Raw genomic sequence first — 18,389 nt, 5'->3', positions numbered from 1 at the left:
CACGATTCATGAAGCTTGTGGCTTTCAAACTTACAATTTCAGTTTCAGTTATGAGAACTGGATTATTTCAACCCCTGTCCCTTCTCAAATGTTACTAATCAAGGAATCTGTAGTTTCTAGCCTACTTGAATGGTGTATCTGAATTCCCGACCTAATAATTCACATTGGTTTTGGATCAGGATTAGTTTCCCTCTCTGATACATGCAGCTGCACCTGTAACAGTGTTAGCCATGGAAAATACTCTCAAAGGGAATATATTCACACTTAACTGTAAAAAAGGAAAATGGGGTGAAGAAGGTGCCTCTAAAATGAGAGTGGAAAGAGAATACTGTAAATTCACTCACAGGTGATGGGGTTATCTAAGTCCACGTAGTAGATGAGTGAAACTACTGGTCAAACAGGCATGGCATCAAAAGTCTACTTTGACATCTTAAGTCCTACAGAACAAGCTGTGTGATGCTTTCTTTACATGCACCATGCAGCTGCATTCCTAAAGGTCTGGGTTACAAAGGAGAAGAGTGGATGGAGGCACGTCCATGCTTGGGCCTGCAAACAGAACCCCTCCGTGCCTGCTGCGCACCCTCAGAGACTCTACAACAGGTACAAGGCTCTAGAAGAGGAATGCCTATCTGTGGTTGATAACAGCCCACTGACACTGGAGGAGCCGACAAAATCAAAATTATAACAGCCTTATTCCAATATCAGGACTACATCTACAAAGACAGATGAGTTTCACCTCTTTCAAGGGTAGAACATGGTCCTTAGCAAAAAGATATCAGGGCCCATTGGCAGGGTTTTAAACTAGGTTTGAAGGGGGAGAGAGGTAATGGTGATCCTGTCCATAAGATGTGGGGTGGCATAGCTAAGTTAGAGGGACAGGGTTCTAGTGAGGGTCTTCAACCTGCTGCCCTGAGATATGCTGGCAACACTGGAGCACACTTGAAATCTTACGACCATAAGCCAGGGACCACTGAGACAATAAGAGAAGGCAACAGGGAAGCTCAAAGGAAACACTTCAAAGGAATCAAGACACTAAATTTTAGGAAAGCCAACTCCAAGCTCTTCAGGGAGTTAGTGAACAAAATCTTCTGTGAGTCTGTCCCAGGGACAAGGGAATGTGTAATGTGTGTTTGCTATTGCAGCTTCCATTTAGCTGCATCGCATGCAACAATGCATTTTTCTGGCATAATCACGCCTTCATTTGGGTTGGGATTGTCATACCATCATCCTGAGATTCTGCAGTTACTCAGAGAAGTTTTCCAAGAGAGACTGTGGGGAATCCTGTGTGTGTCATAATCTGAAAAAAATTAAAGGAAAATAAACCAGAAAAAGAAGGAAAAAAACAAAAACCAAAGTCAGGGTATGTTTGAATGTCACAAAGTAGAGTTACATGACAAAGCATGACACTATTTAGCACTGCAGCATATGTAATTAGGGAAAGTCTTGTCAGTGCTGATCAAAACTGGACAAAAAACCAACAATCTTTACTGATGAGCTATTGTTTATATGGCACTTTCCTATCCTAAATTAGCAGAAAGAATATATTCATATTGCTTCAAATAACACTATACGAGTCTTTGCTTTTCTGCTATGCTTTCCTTGCCAAGCACCGTGCCATCAGAACAGTATCCATAAAATTACCATTAATGCGGGTTTGTGGCCAGAGGAGATGGGCTCCTATTCCATGTCCTTCTCACTACATTGCCTGAGGGTGAAGATCTGCTGCTGGAACAAATTATATCCACTAAATATTTTCCCACAAACAAACTGCTTTGAATAGACTTGCTCCCCATACTGACATCAGCTTCATGCTGGCTGACAGGTGAGGATCACCAGGAAGAAGCTCTTGATAAAGTGTGGACTGTTTATGAAACCAGCTTTGCAACCCCTTCGTAGCATTGCCATTTGCATTGGCTGCCTTCAAGGAAGGATATGACAGGACAAAAACCAAGATGGCTTTGAATATTGCTGTGTTTCAGTCTCCAGCAGGAAAAGAAGGCCTAGTGAAACATACCTTAAAAAATGGGTCTTCAGATCTTTGACCTGCTATTTGAACTACTCTGTCCAGTGGTGAAACTCATGTTCATTTTACTGGGGTGGAAAACACCCTTTAGTGTGGTAGATAGTTTGTGGAGATACTTTTGATCCCCTCTGGGACTGGCTCTATCAGACAGTCATTGGGATAGGTCTGAGCAGCCAGTGACATCTCACAGCTGAATAAGACTATTTCAATTAAAAGTAGATTGTTAGGGCATTTGGATGAGCAAGTGCCGTTATCCAGAGTCAGCAGTCACAGGTTAAAATGGATGGGCTTTGCTGAGCTGACAAAGACAGCTGTGCAGCAGCTCTGAGATGTGTTTTGTTGTTATTGAAGATGGCATAGAAACAGTAAACATTTTAAGTTTTTATCTTCCTTTCAAATTGAGCCCAGGCTTTCACAGACTACAGAGCATGAAGATCCTCTGCCAGCAGAAATGCTTACTAACATTTACTGCCTTTGGAACCCTTCTGAGAAATTCCCCCCAAAAAAGGGACCAGCACTGCCTGTGGGAAGTAGGAGTTTCTGTAGGAAATAGTTGTGGGTGTTTTTCTGTGTCTGACCACCTAGAACATATTCAAATGTTTTGTGACGAGTTTCTGCTTAATTTTGGTGAGTTGGTCACAAAACCTGAGATGAAAGAATGACTTTTAAGATATATACATAAGGGCATTGGACGCTGCTGGGCTGAAGGCCTGGTAATCTCTGTGTTGTCAGAGAGAGTCCTTGGAGAAATCAGTGATAATCTACAAGAACTCATTATAATTTCAAGGGAAGGGTTGTGTTCTGCTACTCCATCTTCTGTAAGAATCACTACAATGAACACAGCCCTGATTTTTCCCTGAATCACATCATTCTGTTTCAACACACCTACAGACCTTGCAGAGTCTCTAAACTTTGGATCAGGAGTTTGTTTTTAATCTCTGATGATGATAATTTGTTTCTGTTCATAAATTTCACTGACCCTGCACTGCTGGTATCTGAGGTCCTTTTCATCCACTGTCAAAAAAGGGCAAAAAGAAACAGAAACGGAGAAACGGGGAAATACCAGCCAAGGAGAGAAGCTGTCATAGAGACTGGTGGCTGATTCATGGTTTTCAATCCCACCTCCCTAGGTCATAAGCATTTTGTTTCTTGAAAGCAAGTGAAATCATGGCTATGCAAGTAAAATTTGCTTTAAGAAGGAAACAAATGTTGGAGGGCTGACTTGGCTGGAATTTTCCCTTCACATATACTCGTAACATATCAGTGCTTCAACTTTGTGCATGCATGAGGAAGGACAGGGAGCAGACAAATGTTAGTGAAGATGTTCCCATCTGTTCCATTATTTGAGGATGTAAAGATGCTTGTCAGCTCTCATAGGCCATTCTATTTTTGCCAGGTGGTCTCCCTGCTCAGATTTCACATCAAAAGCAGCTGTGAAGATTTTTTTCCAGCACGTGTAGAACAAGGGATCCCTCTAGTTCCATCCTTGTTTGCAGAAGGCAAATATAGGATGTAGCAAGGGCTTAATTTAAGGGTTTCTTGCATTAGAACTTGAAGACCTTTTCCTACTTCTGAAATAAATACAGGTTAACCCTATGCAGTTGTATCTTATGTGGTACTTTGTCCACAATTTCAGAGCACAAAATGCTCCACTTTAGTCTCCTGCTCTCTTCCTACGCTCTGTGTTCCTTCAGCAGTCAAGAATGTCCTCACCAAAAATCATCTGACAAGGTCATCATCTAGATACAAGAGAGGGCAATAAAGTGCCCTGTGCCCCAGCTGTGTGTCTGAAGAGAACTTCTTGTCTCTGACAGCAGAGCATTTTGTGTCTCACCATCTCGAGGGTCCCAAGATTCACAGACAGCACTGCTAGGCGGCAGGGAGATAAGCCCCATCCTACACATGGGAAACTGCATCCCAGAGGAGCACAGTCTCTATCCCAAAATCACACAGGGAATCAGAACTAGGGTAAACCCTTAGTATTGTCTGTGTGGTCAACTGCTCCCTCTCCCCAGCCCAAGCTAGTGGCTTAATCTGTGGGTTATTCTCCCTTTGGGCATTCCTTATGCAAACCCTCCTGTGCCAACACACACATTAAACACCCGGCATTTTAGTAGCATTTTGGATTAAGACCATTAAGACCTGCGGAAGGATCATTCATTACAAAGCTCCATTCTCAGGCGTGCTGTTTTTCTGTTTTCCCCACTGCAGATCTGCGCAGGATGACAGCTGGCTTCATGGGCATGGCTGTGGCCATCATCCTCTTCGGATGGATTATCGGGGTGCTGGGGTGCTGTTGGGATCGAGGCCTTATGCAATATGTGGCGGGGCTTCTCTTCCTCATGGGAGGTAAGGATTTTGGTGTCTGAGAAGACAAATATTGCTATCATATGTTCCCCCCTTTCTGTGTCACTAAAAACATGTTTTCAGAATTGTTTTAAGTTATCTGGACTTCATTTCATTCTGAGTTCCTTCTGCTGTATATTATGAATAGCCCAACAATGGCTGCATATTCCGTAAGTCAAACTGGGAAGGGCCTTTCAGGGTTGCTTAGACCAGACCACTATTGATACAAGTAATGCTGTCAGAATCTCCTATCCCTTCGGCTCTCTAATATTAATAAATTTAATAATAAAACTCTGAAGATGAGGCACATGCTATTTCCTCTACTGATCTATTTTGCTGTGGGAGACTTTGCTTTGATAGCTGGAATCTGTGCTCAGCGTTTTAACCTGTGTTTATGCCTGGTCAGTTGTTCCTTGTTTCAAATGCAACCTTTGGTTTAAGTTCTCTGATGCTTATGAAGGGCAATGGCATCTTCTGACCTTTCTTTCTCTAAATATAAGTTTCCTACTCTTGCAGATTTCCCTCTGTATGACCAGTTATCAATCCAGCAGCCTTTTCTGTCACCAGTTCTTGTCTGTACATGCCTCTCTCAAATATAGATGAGAAGGGTCACTCCCAAACAAGGTCTGATCAGTGCCTCATATAGTGGCGTGAAGGTTCCAATGCCCTGCTGGAAATCCTTGCCTGAAGTACTTTATAATTGTATTTGCCTTTTTCATGCTGCATCACACGAGAGACCCACAGCCACCCATCAGTTAGATAATACATCCAGTCCTTCCTCCTCTGTGATTTTCTACTGATGAGCTCCCAATTTACAGCAGAGTTTCTCTTTATTAGTCCCTAGATATATGCCCTGGCACTCTGTGCTTTTGCACTTCTTCCCATTTCAACCACAGTAGCCCTCAAGGTTACCCAATATTTTCTGTGTAACATTCCAGCCTTCCTTACTACAGATGCCATCCAACTTTCTGCCACCAGCAGGCTTCATAGCACACAATTACTTTAAACGAAGGATGTGAGAGTTAAGTCAGTGCTGGCTGAACATCTACAGCTGAATAGCATTACTTCTGTTCTCCATTCTTTTTTTCTGCTGGTGCTTTTTGCTTGTCTGGGTCCTTGCCCACTGAGCGGATCACCATTTCAATGCATTTGACCATTTGTTCACCCTTACTGCGGTGTGGAGCAGCTAAGAGTGTGAAACACAGGTAAGTATGGGTAGTCCTAGAAGAGGAGCTAAGTGCTCAGATAACAAGCATTTATGTTCTGGTGCTATTGGTGAAATAGATAGATGCTGGCTGTCTCGGTGCCCACAAACACATCAAAGTCTGCTAGTACCCTTTGCAAACACACAGTGGTCTGTATGTGGATGCCAGTAAGTGGTTTGTTGTGGGTGTTCAGCACATTATGGGCAGTGGGTCTGCCAAATTAGCTTAGTATTTCTTATGTAATTAAAATCTTAATTTGCACAGGGGCTATGTTGTTACATCATGCTCAGATATCTGTGTGATATTTAACTTACTACAGCATGGCATCTGGTTAAAGTGTTTGGAACATAGTAAATAAATACAAGCAAATTTTTTTTTAGAAACTAGTTAAGTCTTATTTAGTAATTGAAAATTAACGATAAATATGGGGAGTTTCTAGCAAAAGAAAAAAAAAGCTTCTTTTGGAAGCTGGTGAAAGCTTTCAGGTGAAACAAGACTGAGTGTAACAGCACATAATGAGATGGGTCACTCACAACTTACAAAAATAACCGTTGTTTGGTATGCTCAAACTATACGTGTTTCAGTGGAGACAGATTCAAGGTCACACAACTGGGAACAGAAGCATCAGTCAGCTTTGCAGAACACAAGGCTGCCTCTCGGAAAGCAACAGCTCTGAGAAGGTGTCTGGAATCATGGTTTCTGGGATCATCCAGCTGCCCGGGAGCATTCAGTGCAGTGCACTTGCTACATGTGCCAGTTCATCCTGTAGTTGTTTTGATGGGAACATGCAATAAGAGCGTAAGGTAGGATTATCTCTGGGGAAAGCACAACTATTTCTGGATATCCTAAACCTGTATCCTTGATAAAAAGGATGTGGAAAAGATAGAAGAGATTTGCAGAAGAGCTATAGGAATGACTGCAGGTCTGGAAAACAAGAAAAACACAGTGTGCCACAAAAGCCAATTGCTTGAAAGTGTTTAACAGAAGGTTTATAATTGACTTGAAGACAGTGTGGAAATACCTGCGCAAGGAGAAACCATCTGATAGTAGCATGCTCTTTGACTGAGTAGATAAAATAATAACAAGATCCAGCAGTTGGAAGCTGAAACTAATTGAAACGAGAGGCACCAGATTATTTTATCTGCCAAATTCTGTCAAGATGTGTGATATTTTTAATAAAGATGTGTTGGGAGGAGATCAAACGTGTTTTCTGCTCCAGCATAGGCACGTGAATCAAAGTTTCAAAGGGTTGCTATTCTCTTTGTTGCACAAGTCCGTGGCAACTGCTACCCCTTTCCTGATTTCTTTTAACAGCAAATGTGCATGAAGTAACATCTACAAAATAAAGCATTCAGTTACGAGCATACATAATTAAAGCTATCTAATCTGTTAGTCAGTAGCTATCAGTGTTTTCCTGCTGTGTCACAAGTTAGGTAGGCATTCTTTCTACAGCCAATGAATCTAGATTGTACATTTTGTTGTCCAACACTCTGTGAAGATGAAGCTGTTACTTCTGTCTTGACATAAATGCTGTCAAGATGTCACCCCATCAGTCTTCAAAATGCCTCTTAGTTCTGGTTAGTTTTCTTCTGGTTAAAAAGGGAAAAATGCCTTGGGAGGCTTCTAGTGCCCAACTACATTGCAGATAACAGGATCCTGTGTTATGTTGGTAGCTTTATAACCAGCCCAAAATCTGTCTTTCCCTTCCATTTGCAATGCTGCTTGTTTAGGCTATGTTTGTAGCATTTGTCTTGCATTACTTTGTAGATAAACAGCTCTTCTGTAACAATTTCAAGGTTAAATATTACTTGCTTAAGTTGTCTATGGGTTTTGAACAGGAAATCTCAGTGGAGCCCTGAGAAATGTGCTGTGGTAATCTTGCAAGACCAGACACGGTTTCCTGGACCTCTGGTTCTTTAATGTATTTACTGAATGGCCTTCTTGCTAGCCCATGTGGCAGTGCTTAATAAGGACTTGCTTTACCATGCTTGAAGTAATTTCTCAAGCAAATTGCTGGAATAAGTCATTTGTGAAATGCAAGGCTGTTATCTGGTATTAGCTCATCTGGAATCCAGGACATGCGAACTGCGATTTAGAGTGTATTTTACACTGTTATTCAGCATGTTTTGTAACAAGTTTAAATTATTAATAATTCATCTTTCCTTTTTAGTCCAAATGTATCTGTATCAACAGTGCACATCTCTTACAGCTTCTGAAGTTCTTTTGCATAATTTTCTGTACTTACCATAGGATTTGCACTTGGATTTCTTATCCTGAATGACAACATTCACCTGGCCACAGTTGATATATTTTTTTTTAGCCCTCATCTTGCACAAAGCCATATGGACACTGCAGGTTACATGGAGTATTTCTGACCTCATATTACACAATGATACTACCGCATAGTGCCCCGTACCCTGGACTGGAGCTTCATTTCAGTATTGCCAGTATGATTTTATCCTGCAAAAGTTTCTCTTCTGGAGTTTCTCCATTTGGAACCATGCTCTTCTAAGAGATTTGTTCATTTTACGCATCCTACTTGACGCTGTTTAATTCTATTACAGAAGTGGGTCACACTCAAATTATATCTCACTCCAAGCACATCCTCTTGCAGCTTCTTGCTTGTTCTCTACATGCAAATTATTGAAAATCTGTGCACCAGTAAAAGCTCTATGCTGGGCACATCCTCCAGTAATTTTCCAATTTTATAATAGTCACTGAAACCTTAGAGGCATCTGTAACACTGCTTTGAAATGTCATGGTCCTGTGGCAAACTTGATGCTTTCATGAATATCAAGTATTTAGGGATAGTCTAAAAGGAGTTCAGTTAGACATCTACTGAAAGAAATGCACGTATTTGGGGCATTTTATATATTCTGCTTTGACCAAAGTGTGTTTAGTTGCACTGAAACGACACCTTTGCTTTTTGAAGCCTGTGTCTGACTTCTTCATCAATTCCCATGTAGCAGTTTTCATGGTTTCGGGCTTGGAAAAGTTCTTCTGAATGCATCCAAATCCTTGTCTTTGCTTACCCCGGCAAACCCGTCACTCCATTTGGTTGGTGTCTTTCCTCCCCCAATAGCAGACAACATTGTTGGCAAGTCAAGGTCAAGTGTCTTTCTCTTCCAGCCCCAAAGAGTTGAAATGCTGTGAACTGGCCCACTGGTAACCCTATAGAGGCAAATTTCCACACCTTCAGTGCATCTCTCCTTCCAGTACTTCAAGTTATTTAAGAATATTTCCTGTATCATATTAGGCACACGGGCTATATGGCTGGCTAGTTATGGACCTTTCCTCCATCCTCCAGCACATTCACGTATAGGATCTTTTTGTTTCGGTGTCCATTTCATTTTAGCCAGCTGTTCTGCACTAGTGTGTAAGTTTCTTTATTTCTAGTTTTGAGAGCGGGGCTGATTTCATACCCAAATGTTCCAGGACCCTTTTCCTCTTCCCCAGTGCCTACCACAGGGGAAGTGGGCTGGCAGGGCAGCCCCATGGGGGCACCCTCCAGCATCTCAGAGGGGCTGCACCCTCCCCTGCTCAATCTGGTGCACCTCCCCAATGAGCTGCTGTCCCCAGTCCCAGCTGGAAATTTAAAAAAAAAAAGGCACTTCTAATATCTTTTTCCAGTACTTGCTTCAGCATAAAATTATCCCTGACCAAATTATATCCCTGGCAAGAGCTGCATCGCTTGCCTTTGTAAATGTATTAAAGAGCCACAAAGAACGACGTTTTATCAGCCTTATCAGAGCTCTGTCCTTCAGCTGCATATTCGTGTGTTTTCCTTTTGTAAGTCTGTAATTTGTATTGAGAACACATTCCAGTGAAACTGTTAGGATTTTTACTGCATGCCTAACAAGGCAGCCCTTCAGGGAAAGACTTCTGAGTTGTCTTATTTTGTTCCAAATTTACTGCAAATAAATGCAATAAATCATCTCTGCGCTTGTTTACTCTTCTGCCCGTTCCTTTTACTCCTTCATCTGCTCTGCCTGTTTTGTCCTGTGACATGCACTTTATGATCATTTCAGGGTTTTTCCCCTCTTGCTAACAGTTCCCTCAGAGAAGCATACCATTTTACCACCCTTGCAGATTTTCATTATTCTTTGCAAAGTCAAGTATGTTTCTTGCTGTAACCTTGCTTTGAGCCAATTACAAATTTTACCATTAATAATTCAGGCTCTAATTAGTCTATTTGGAAATTATTCCAGCTGCTAAATGCCCTTATTCGTGTGATGGAGCTTCACCATGCAGTGATAAAATGATCTGTAGTCTCACGCTGTATCTCATATCTCACCTTTGCCTAGTGACATCTTTGAGTGAGATGCTGGGCTTGAGGCACCACCTGGGAGCCTGCAATCCCCCTTTTTTACTGGCACCTAAAGACCTGACAGCCTTCCTGTTCTGTCCTGCTGTATAAAGCAACTCTATGGAGTTTTTCCTCTCTGATTTTCCATCTGAGCACTTTATGCTATGAAGGCCTTGCCTCCTCTGCCCCACCAGGGAAACATGAGCATCTGGGGGATTCTAGCACTGTTTGCCAGCTCCATTTCTGCTGCTTATCTGGGTTCCTTTTGACCCACCCAAGGCTTCTGCTGACAGATTGCCCTTTGCAGCAGTTCCACCTCACAAGTCTTAGGTTAGAGTTGCAACAGCTTCCAACCTTTCCTCACGGCATAGGTGAAAACTTATTCTTTGCAGTGCTGGCTTCTGTGGCAGAGATAAGCAGGCAGGGAAGATGTGTGAGAAGGAAGAAGAAATAAAGTTATGCAGGTGTGCTGGCACAATTTAATGCTGTATTTCAGGCACGCAAGAAAACAAGTTTATTAAAGAAATGAACAACTCACTTACAAAAATGCATAAGCACATTTTTCCCAGCAAGCTTTTAGATATTTTTCCAGGGAGAAACAACCTTTTCCAAATCCTCATCCTCATCTATCCTCTGAAATGTTCCCCAAATAGTCCTTCCCTCAGCGCAGGCGTAAGTCCTGCCAACAAAATGCTTGATCAGCCCTGTACCCACGCTTGGCAGTGCAGATGTGCTACACGCATCTGCACCCTTTTGCTCTCTGTGCAGTGCCCTGTCTTTAAAATCCCAGTCCTGTGCACTGTGCTTCCTCTGCCTCGCTCTACATGTGTTAGGTGATGACAACGGAGGCATCTGTGTTTTTGCAGCCATGGATTGCTACCAGCTGTTGAGTCATTTGCGTCCCAAATTTAACTCACTGTACTTTGAAAATAGCACGGAGTGGCAGAAAATAAGAGTGTTTATTCTACATAACCGTGGTCCTGCCATCTGAAAATAATCATTCCGCTGCTGAATAATTTAAGAAACAAAAATGTAACAATTTAATACAGCGAGCGTGAGGCAAAGCTCTGTGATTGACGTTTCCTAGGCAGTTACCTTCAGAGCAGCTGCCAAGAGGAGGCAGGGAGGGAGGCAAACAGAAAGAGAAATCCAGAGGTGTTCTTTGGACTCCATCTGGAGAGGCAGTGAGTCCAGCAGGGAGCCTGGGGTGTCTGTTTCCCACTGATGATCACGGTCTTCCCACGTTCTTTAGGATGAGCGCTCGTGGTGATGTGATCAACGCACAACACTGAAGACTGAAGACTTTTTTTGTGATCATAGGATGACCTGGGTGGGAAAGGACCAGGCTGCCCAGAGCCATGTTCGGCCTGGCCTTGGAATGCCTCCAGTGATGGGGCATCCACAGCCTGCTTGGGCAACCTGTGATCTGTCTTTTTTTTCTTCTTCCATACCATTTTTTTCACTGAAAGCTGTGCTTCTTCCCCCAAAGCAGTAGCTTTATAAAATTCATGTATAATCCCTTTTTTTTTCCTTCATGGAAATATAAGTGCGAATGCGTACATGTGTGAACATCTGCTTGCATGTAGAGCTTAAGCAACACCATGCAGTCTTTACTAAAACAGAGGTGTACAAAAAGTGGCTGGAGTCTGAGCAGTGAAGATTGGTGTAAATATCGTCATTGCTGAGGCGTAACAGCTTTTGCCAAATGAAAAAGTATTTATAATTCAAAAGAAGTTGGAATGCTGGAAAAAGTGAGCTGCCAATCACATTCTAATCCTGTGGAAGATGCTAAATTAATGATGACTGCAGAGAAAGTTATGAATTCAGAGAAACTCCTTTCAGAGTGGCCTATGAACTTATTTATGTGGATCAGCCTCCAGATGGAGACAAAGGCTGATTTGTATCAGGGGAGGCCATAAACTGGATGTGAACCTTTGAACCAAGCCTCAGAGAGACATGGTCAGTGTCCCTCTGCCATGCCTCCCACACCAAACCCACACTTCTGCTCCTACCTATGTTTTTGGTTAAATTGTGCATTATGTTTAAAGGGTTTAAATGCCTTGAACTGGAATGGACTTGTGTTAATGTGCACCGTTAATAGGTTTTAAATGTTTAAATGTTTTTTAGACCCGTCAAACACATTAGCAGGGCATTGAGGAAGGCAGAGGAAGAGACAGCAGAGGTCTTTGTGGACCTCTGATGAGACCCAGAGCCTGCAGGAGCCATGCGGACTTGGTGCCTGAGTGCCCCCTCAGGTAGTAATGTATCAACGCAGAGCATCTGCATACTGAGATAATACAAGTTAGTCTGTTATTAAAAATGCCCTTTTCTCCTCACTTTCAGGATCTGTCAGTCCCTCTCTTCAAGCAGCTCTCCTCTGCACAGCACGTAGTATCCCTCATGGGCAGGATAGCTAGTCATAGTCCCTGGTTCCATCGTAGGTCATGTTTCTTGGGCCTGAAGAGTTGTCCTTCTGTTGTTATGCTTTTCTTATGTATTTTGAAAGCTGGGCACTGATGGATACACATCTGTATATATATTGATATGTAGATATATGGATATATATGGATATGTGTCCAGTCCTCCTGCGTGGGTGGGACTGAGTGTGAACTTTTCACTGGTTAACTATTGGTAAGTGCCTTTTAGAAATGAATATAATTTCCCTTTTGAATGTAATTTAATGACATATTTTCAGTTCAAAAATAAACTTTTAGGAAATAATCCATGTAAACATACGCCCCTCTTGCTATGTTTTGGTAGTTTACCATGAGGTCAAGGCGGCTCGTTCACTGTTTCCAAGATAGAAAAGAGCTGTTCAGGTAACTGCATGAGAAGATGGGATAAGGTTCGTGTATCATGTATAGAAGAGTTAGGATAGCTTCCAGCAGCCCTCTATTGTGTAATGAGAACACGTCTTTATTTTATTTATTGTACCTATACTATATTACTTATTTATTTTGAAAATTGAAAAAGGAAGCTCTTGAGAAACATGAAAGATTGTCTGCTTTCACTGTATGGACTTCTCTGTATGCCACTGCATAGCTTCCACTGAAATGTTCTTTTGTATTTTCTTGTTGTAAGACTCCTCAAGGGGAATTATACACATCTTTGCATTTCCTACAACAGAAGTTCAAAAGCAGGGATATGTCCTTCTTCTCACAGAAGCTTGCTATTTTCATTAGTTGTTATATTTCATAATACCTGAGGAATTAAGCTGATTCTTTAAGTCGATATCAACAGATCTGGCAAACAGAGACCTAAGGCTTAACACCTCTATAAGAGGATGGATGTGAAGTGGGAGATAGAAATGGGTCTTGTTATGTGTTTTTTGTGCTGTGCTGCAGGGAATAGTCACTCAGAGGTGTTGAGATTTGTTGTGCTGTTGTTTCTTTTGTTTGTGGGTTTTTTTTCCTGGAAAGAATGGCATGACTAGAGAATTCATTGTCAGCTCCTTAGCATTTGATCTCTGTGGAAACATTACCATCTGATTTCAAGATCAGCCTTTGAGTACGCCGTGGTTTTTTCCTGTGGCTCATTTCTGATTCTCCTGGATGCACACTCACACCACAGGAAGGAAATAGCAGCACAAGCAATTCTGGCAACTTTGTACAGAAGTACACTGGCATTTAGGAGAAGGAGGGGAAAGGCTTAGTGATGAGGTGCAGAGATCTGATAATCCGGATCAGAAGGCAGGGCAAGCAGTGTGTGCACACCTATAAACTCATTGTTTTTTCACTCTTACTTCAAATTGTTCAGCCTCCCTGAACCTGGTGGGCAGTAAAGCGAGGAGTCAGCTCACTCGGGCTATTCAGCAAAGAGAACAATTCCCCTTCCTGTTTTCATCGTTTTGAAAGTCATCTCTGCTGACTTGTAATTTCTCACTCACCAGGACAGGAGCTACTGATAGAAGAGTCTGTACCATCTAGAGTTATGGGAACAAAAAGCCTAGGATGGTTCTTAAGGGCTTGCAATCTGGTTTGCTTCTCAGGGATGTCAGGAGGTCTTTGGGGAAGCTGACAGAAGGTGAATTAAAGCAGAAATAAAGGAGGGAAGACGGAACCGATAGGAATACAAAAGACATTCCCACCCACCCAGTCCTAGAAAACAAGTTATGTGTTGTTTTAAAATGCTGTGGTTGTTCTTTACCTCTTAATAGCATCACCACGTCTTTGATCTGCTGCTGGCTTCTGAATTCCAACAGCATAATGTTTCAAGGCCAAAGAAAAGCAATGAAAACAAAACTGGCATTTATCATGGGGTTGTTTTTTGTTTCTTTTTAAAATACCTACCGAGTTTTTCTGCATGCCTGGCATCAAAGAGGAAAGGAGAACCATGTAGGCAACAGAAGGAAGAGCAATGCTGGCAGGATATGCTGGCCAGGAAGAATTCTTTGCAGAGAGAGAGGTGAGTGAATTTGTTTATGTAGCAAATCTCATTGGCTCTTTGGTTTGTCAACTTGGAAAAACAACACTCCCCTTGGACAAATCACTGCTACGCTCACTTGGTCTAATCTGCCTGGACAGAGAAGTTCATCTGGCTGCTGGAAATTTCACAGACAAGCGGTCAGATCAGGCAGAAACTCAATGAGCAGAGCTGCCTTCTTTTCCAGCCCATGTGCACTGCCCTGGCTTTTCAGTGATAACAGAGGGGAGTCACCTGTGTGCATCTGTGTGTACTTTAGAGGCTGCAATGGGAAAGAAGATTTCAGCATCTTCCATGCCCTGGGATCCTTCAAGGAAGCACAGAGGGGGTCAGAGTAGTTTTGTTATTTGAGAACATTCATGTAAATTATCTGAGCTTCATAAGGCTGGCCTGTGCTTGGTGCTCTTGGCCGTTGCAAGATAAAATTGCATCATATTTTGATTTGGGGCTATTATATCTCAGTGGTTGTGTCCCTCAGCTGCGAAAAATAATTCCAAAGGCTTTCAAGCTGTTTAAAATTTCCTACATAAGAAAGGTTTTGCCAAGCAAAGCTTTCTGAGAGATGTTCATTTCTGACTGGAGGAAAAAAGACTGTCCTTGGAGAGAAGCAGGATGACCTGACTGCTGAAAGACCAGATGCAAAGCAGTGCATGGATTCCCTGTGCTATGGAAGATGCCCTGTGATGAAGCAAGCCCAACCCTGACCTTACAGATTTCTCTTCAGCTCTGACAAAGGCTGAGGCTGGGAAGCACCTCCCTGCCATACAGTTCAATACTAATCATCAGGCCTATCTGAGATACAGAGGATTCACATGAATTGGCTCAGACTTTAGCCTCTTTCAGCCTCAGAGCATGACAAAGCATCTCTTCCCGGGCAGTCCTGGGATGTGCATACAGCAGGGGATGCAACAAACCCACTGGCAGTTTCTACCTGTCACCAAGCGTGGTGCTTGCTAGACAAGGAATGTAATAACTTCACTAACCTTTGGTTAGGATGTTTCATTATTTTGACATTAAGAAAGCCTTTTCTCTCTCTTCTGCCACCAGTAAAATACTGTATAACATCCCACTGCTCTGAATAACATCCCACTGCTAAAGCTGGCACAGTTTTTGCTGCCTCCTTTGTTGTGGCTGCAAGTTCACAAGCCATTATGTTTGCTTAATGGCTACTTTCAAGTCACTTTATTATTGCTAGGTTGGCTCAGGTGGGTCGTAGGCATCGCCATGGCTAAAGTAATTAGAGGGTTGTTCAGCTCGGGCTTTGATCAGCTCCTCTCTTTTCCCCTAGTACATTTTATCAAAACAATGTGCTGTGAGCTACATGGTGTTGCTTTTGCCTTACATACTGGCTCAGAACTTTAGAGGGTACTTGCTCTGTCCTGGCTGTTGCTGAGTGAAGTGGCACCCAGCGTGGGCATCCACTCCTGGTGCAGTGCCGTGCGCTGTTTGGTATGAGCAAATCTGAGGGGTGTGCAGCATGCAAAGTATAGACTGACTTTTGGAGCAACATTGTTAGCTGAAGCTCAGCCTTCAACTGCTGTAATGTCTTTCCATATTCTACTTTGACTTACACAAACCTAAGGGTCATGCCCACTGAGTGTATGCAGTCCTGATGGAGAATACGTAGTCCTCTGATGCCAGAATGCATTACAGCTTGTGCAGCATCAATCCAATAGACAGAGACTGCTGCCGAACCCACTGGCAGCAGACACTCATCTCTCACATGTGGGGCACAGGTGCTGCGGGTACGTTTTGAAGCAGGAGGCCAAAGGCCAAATGCAAACAGCATTCTCACAGTGGCTATAATGCAATATCACAGCCCTTCTACAGACCCTGCATTTTACTCTAGATCTTAACATAAAATAAAAATGTATTAGGTGCCAACCAAGGTGGGTTTATGGTCTCATAAGGACACGGCACTGAATTTCCATCACCCAGTCAGTCTTTGGCTTCCATCTCAGCTTTTTTATAAGGGCAATTTCCCAGTAAGCCCCTTGCTATTCTGCAACCTACCGGTGATGCTGCAAGCTGCTTCTGCTGGAACAGTACATAATTAAGCAATAATTTATATTCTATGCATGTATGCGCAGAGCAATAAAGTGTTCTCAAGAGCTGTGTGCTGCTGAGGCGTTTAATCCGTGCACAGAAGGAGTTTACTGCAAAGCTGCTCCCTCCAAAAGGCTTTTGTCATCCCTGTGCTGGGAGGGAATTCAGTTTATTCTTTAATAATTTCATTTGATTGTGATATAATTTAAATAGCTAATGGTACACACTCCACTTTAGGATTAGACCCCATTTTATTTGTTTGTTTCATGTACCTTGAAAACAATAAAACTAGCAGGGTACGGGGAAACTGAAAATTGCGTTGTTTCACTTGTGAGATTTTTTTTTCCTTATAACCCTACAATAAAGAAGTGATGATAATTAAATAAACAGCGCTCCTTCCACAGACATTAGTAGCCAGACATTGCCACCAACAGCAGCCAAGAGAAATGGAGGAGACTCGCATATATTTGAGAATCACTTGGTTTCAGGGGCATCCAAAAATCCATACCCTTGTGTTTCCCTTTATATCGACTAGTGTTTATAAATTATAATTGACATTTCTGTCACTGCAAAAAAACAGAAGGGGAAAGGAATCCATTTTGGGTTGGGCTTTTGGGTTTTTTTGGTTTTTGTTTTTTTTTTTCTTGGATTGTTTACTTTGTACATCAGACAGCTCTGTTAGCTCATGAGGTGAATCATTTCTGCCTGCTGCTGGGAAAGGGAGAGAATGTGTGTCTCCCAGCCAGACACAGAAGAAATTATTTCTCATTAATAAGAAAAATGATTTCTGCTGCCACAGAGACAGGGGTCTCAAAGGTGGGCTTGGGGCAGGAATCATTTATGTTACTGGCTTTTTGAGTCTCACTTGACTTCACATTGGTGATGTATCCTGAAGGTGAGGAGATCTAGGAAACAGTTCCCTTCCCTTCCCTTCCCTTCATCCCTCTCTTCCCTTCCCTTCCCTTCATCCCTCTCTTCCTCCCTCCCTTCCTCCATTCTTCCCTTCCTTCCTTCCCCAGAAGATGTACTGAAGTGTACTTGCATTCTGATGATTTAAATTCTTCACCCTCCAGATAATGAAACCATAGTGACCATTGAAATGACCCAGTTTGTTACCAAGCCAAGAGAAGCAGTTACCTGAAACAGCCTCTGATGGTAGTTTAAAGATTAGGAGTGCCCTTATGATCACCATCATGGTGCAGAACACCTGCCAACTGAAGGAGTGGACATGACTATAGTCAGGTATCATCCCCAGTGCTTGGGGCAGGGGGCTTCAGATGTAGCCCCTGCTATTGGGTTCTGTTTGATGCCAAGGTCCCATGGCACAACCCATCCCCCAGGGACACAACTAGTATGGGAAGCAGTGTTTTGGCAGGCTTATTTTCATTTGCAATATGGCTAAGAAAGACACACCCTGCAAAGCCACTCAAGCTTTCTTGCTGTGGAAGCAGACCTGTGGTCTGTGGTTTAAGGACATGGGTCCTGAAATGGTTTGGGGGACACTAGTGAGAGGCAAAATTCAAACGTGTTTGGTACAGATGATTTGAACCCCCTTGTATTTATATCACTTCAGCATAGCCAATTAATTTACAAGCAGTTCTGTTCTCCCCTGAAGGTGAGGTTTGAAAATTGCAAACAGAAGCAATGCAGCTCCTCACATGACCAGGATGATCGGAAAGAAAAAGAATGATTACCAAATAAAAATAAAATTCCTTGCAGGGCCCCACAGCTCTGTTTGCTAAGATCATGCTTTCAAAACAGCTGCAGCAAAGGGCGCTTGCTCACAATCCACTCCGAATTAGGTTTTGATCAGTAATTATATTTCCTTTCCCAGCCATCACTCTACTGACCATGTCTGCCCCTGCAGTGAAGATGGCAGAAGCAATGTCCCATGAGCAGCCGCATCCAGTGGCAGGGAGCCAGAGCCCAACCTCTGCCCCGAGTGTCTCCCAAAATGGGAGAGTCAGCTGGGAGTCACGGGCTCAGCTGACAGCAGGCTGAGCTTGGCAGTGGCCACTAACCTGTGCATCCGCCATCAGGT

General features: G+C 42.8%; 1 protein-coding gene across 5 annotated transcripts in view; it reads left to right on the top strand.

Moving 5' to 3' along the window:
• TMEM178B (transmembrane protein 178B) overlaps nucleotides 1–18,389 on the top strand; it is a 229,771-nt gene that overhangs the window by 185,772 nt on the left and 25,610 nt on the right. For all 5 annotated transcript variants that reach the window (XR_014936326.1, XR_014936325.1, XM_085521471.1 and 2 more), the window contains exon 3: nucleotides 4,235–4,372. Coding sequence is in view for 3 of the 5 variants with exons in the window: in XM_085521471.1 (XP_085377597.1) it covers nucleotides 4,235–4,372 (138 nt within the window). In the remaining 2 variants the exon portion in view is untranslated. The remainder of the gene's footprint in view (nucleotides 1–4,234; nucleotides 4,373–18,389) is intronic.

The sequence above is a fragment of the Coturnix japonica genome, chromosome 1 (assembly GCF_054131305.1).
Source record: "Coturnix japonica strain WE chromosome 1, WE-NBRP24, whole genome shotgun sequence".
NCBI lineage: Eukaryota > Metazoa > Chordata > Aves > Galliformes > Phasianidae > Coturnix > Coturnix japonica.
Note: the sequence above shows the minus strand (reverse complement) of the source record. Positions and strands in the feature narration are given on the sequence as shown.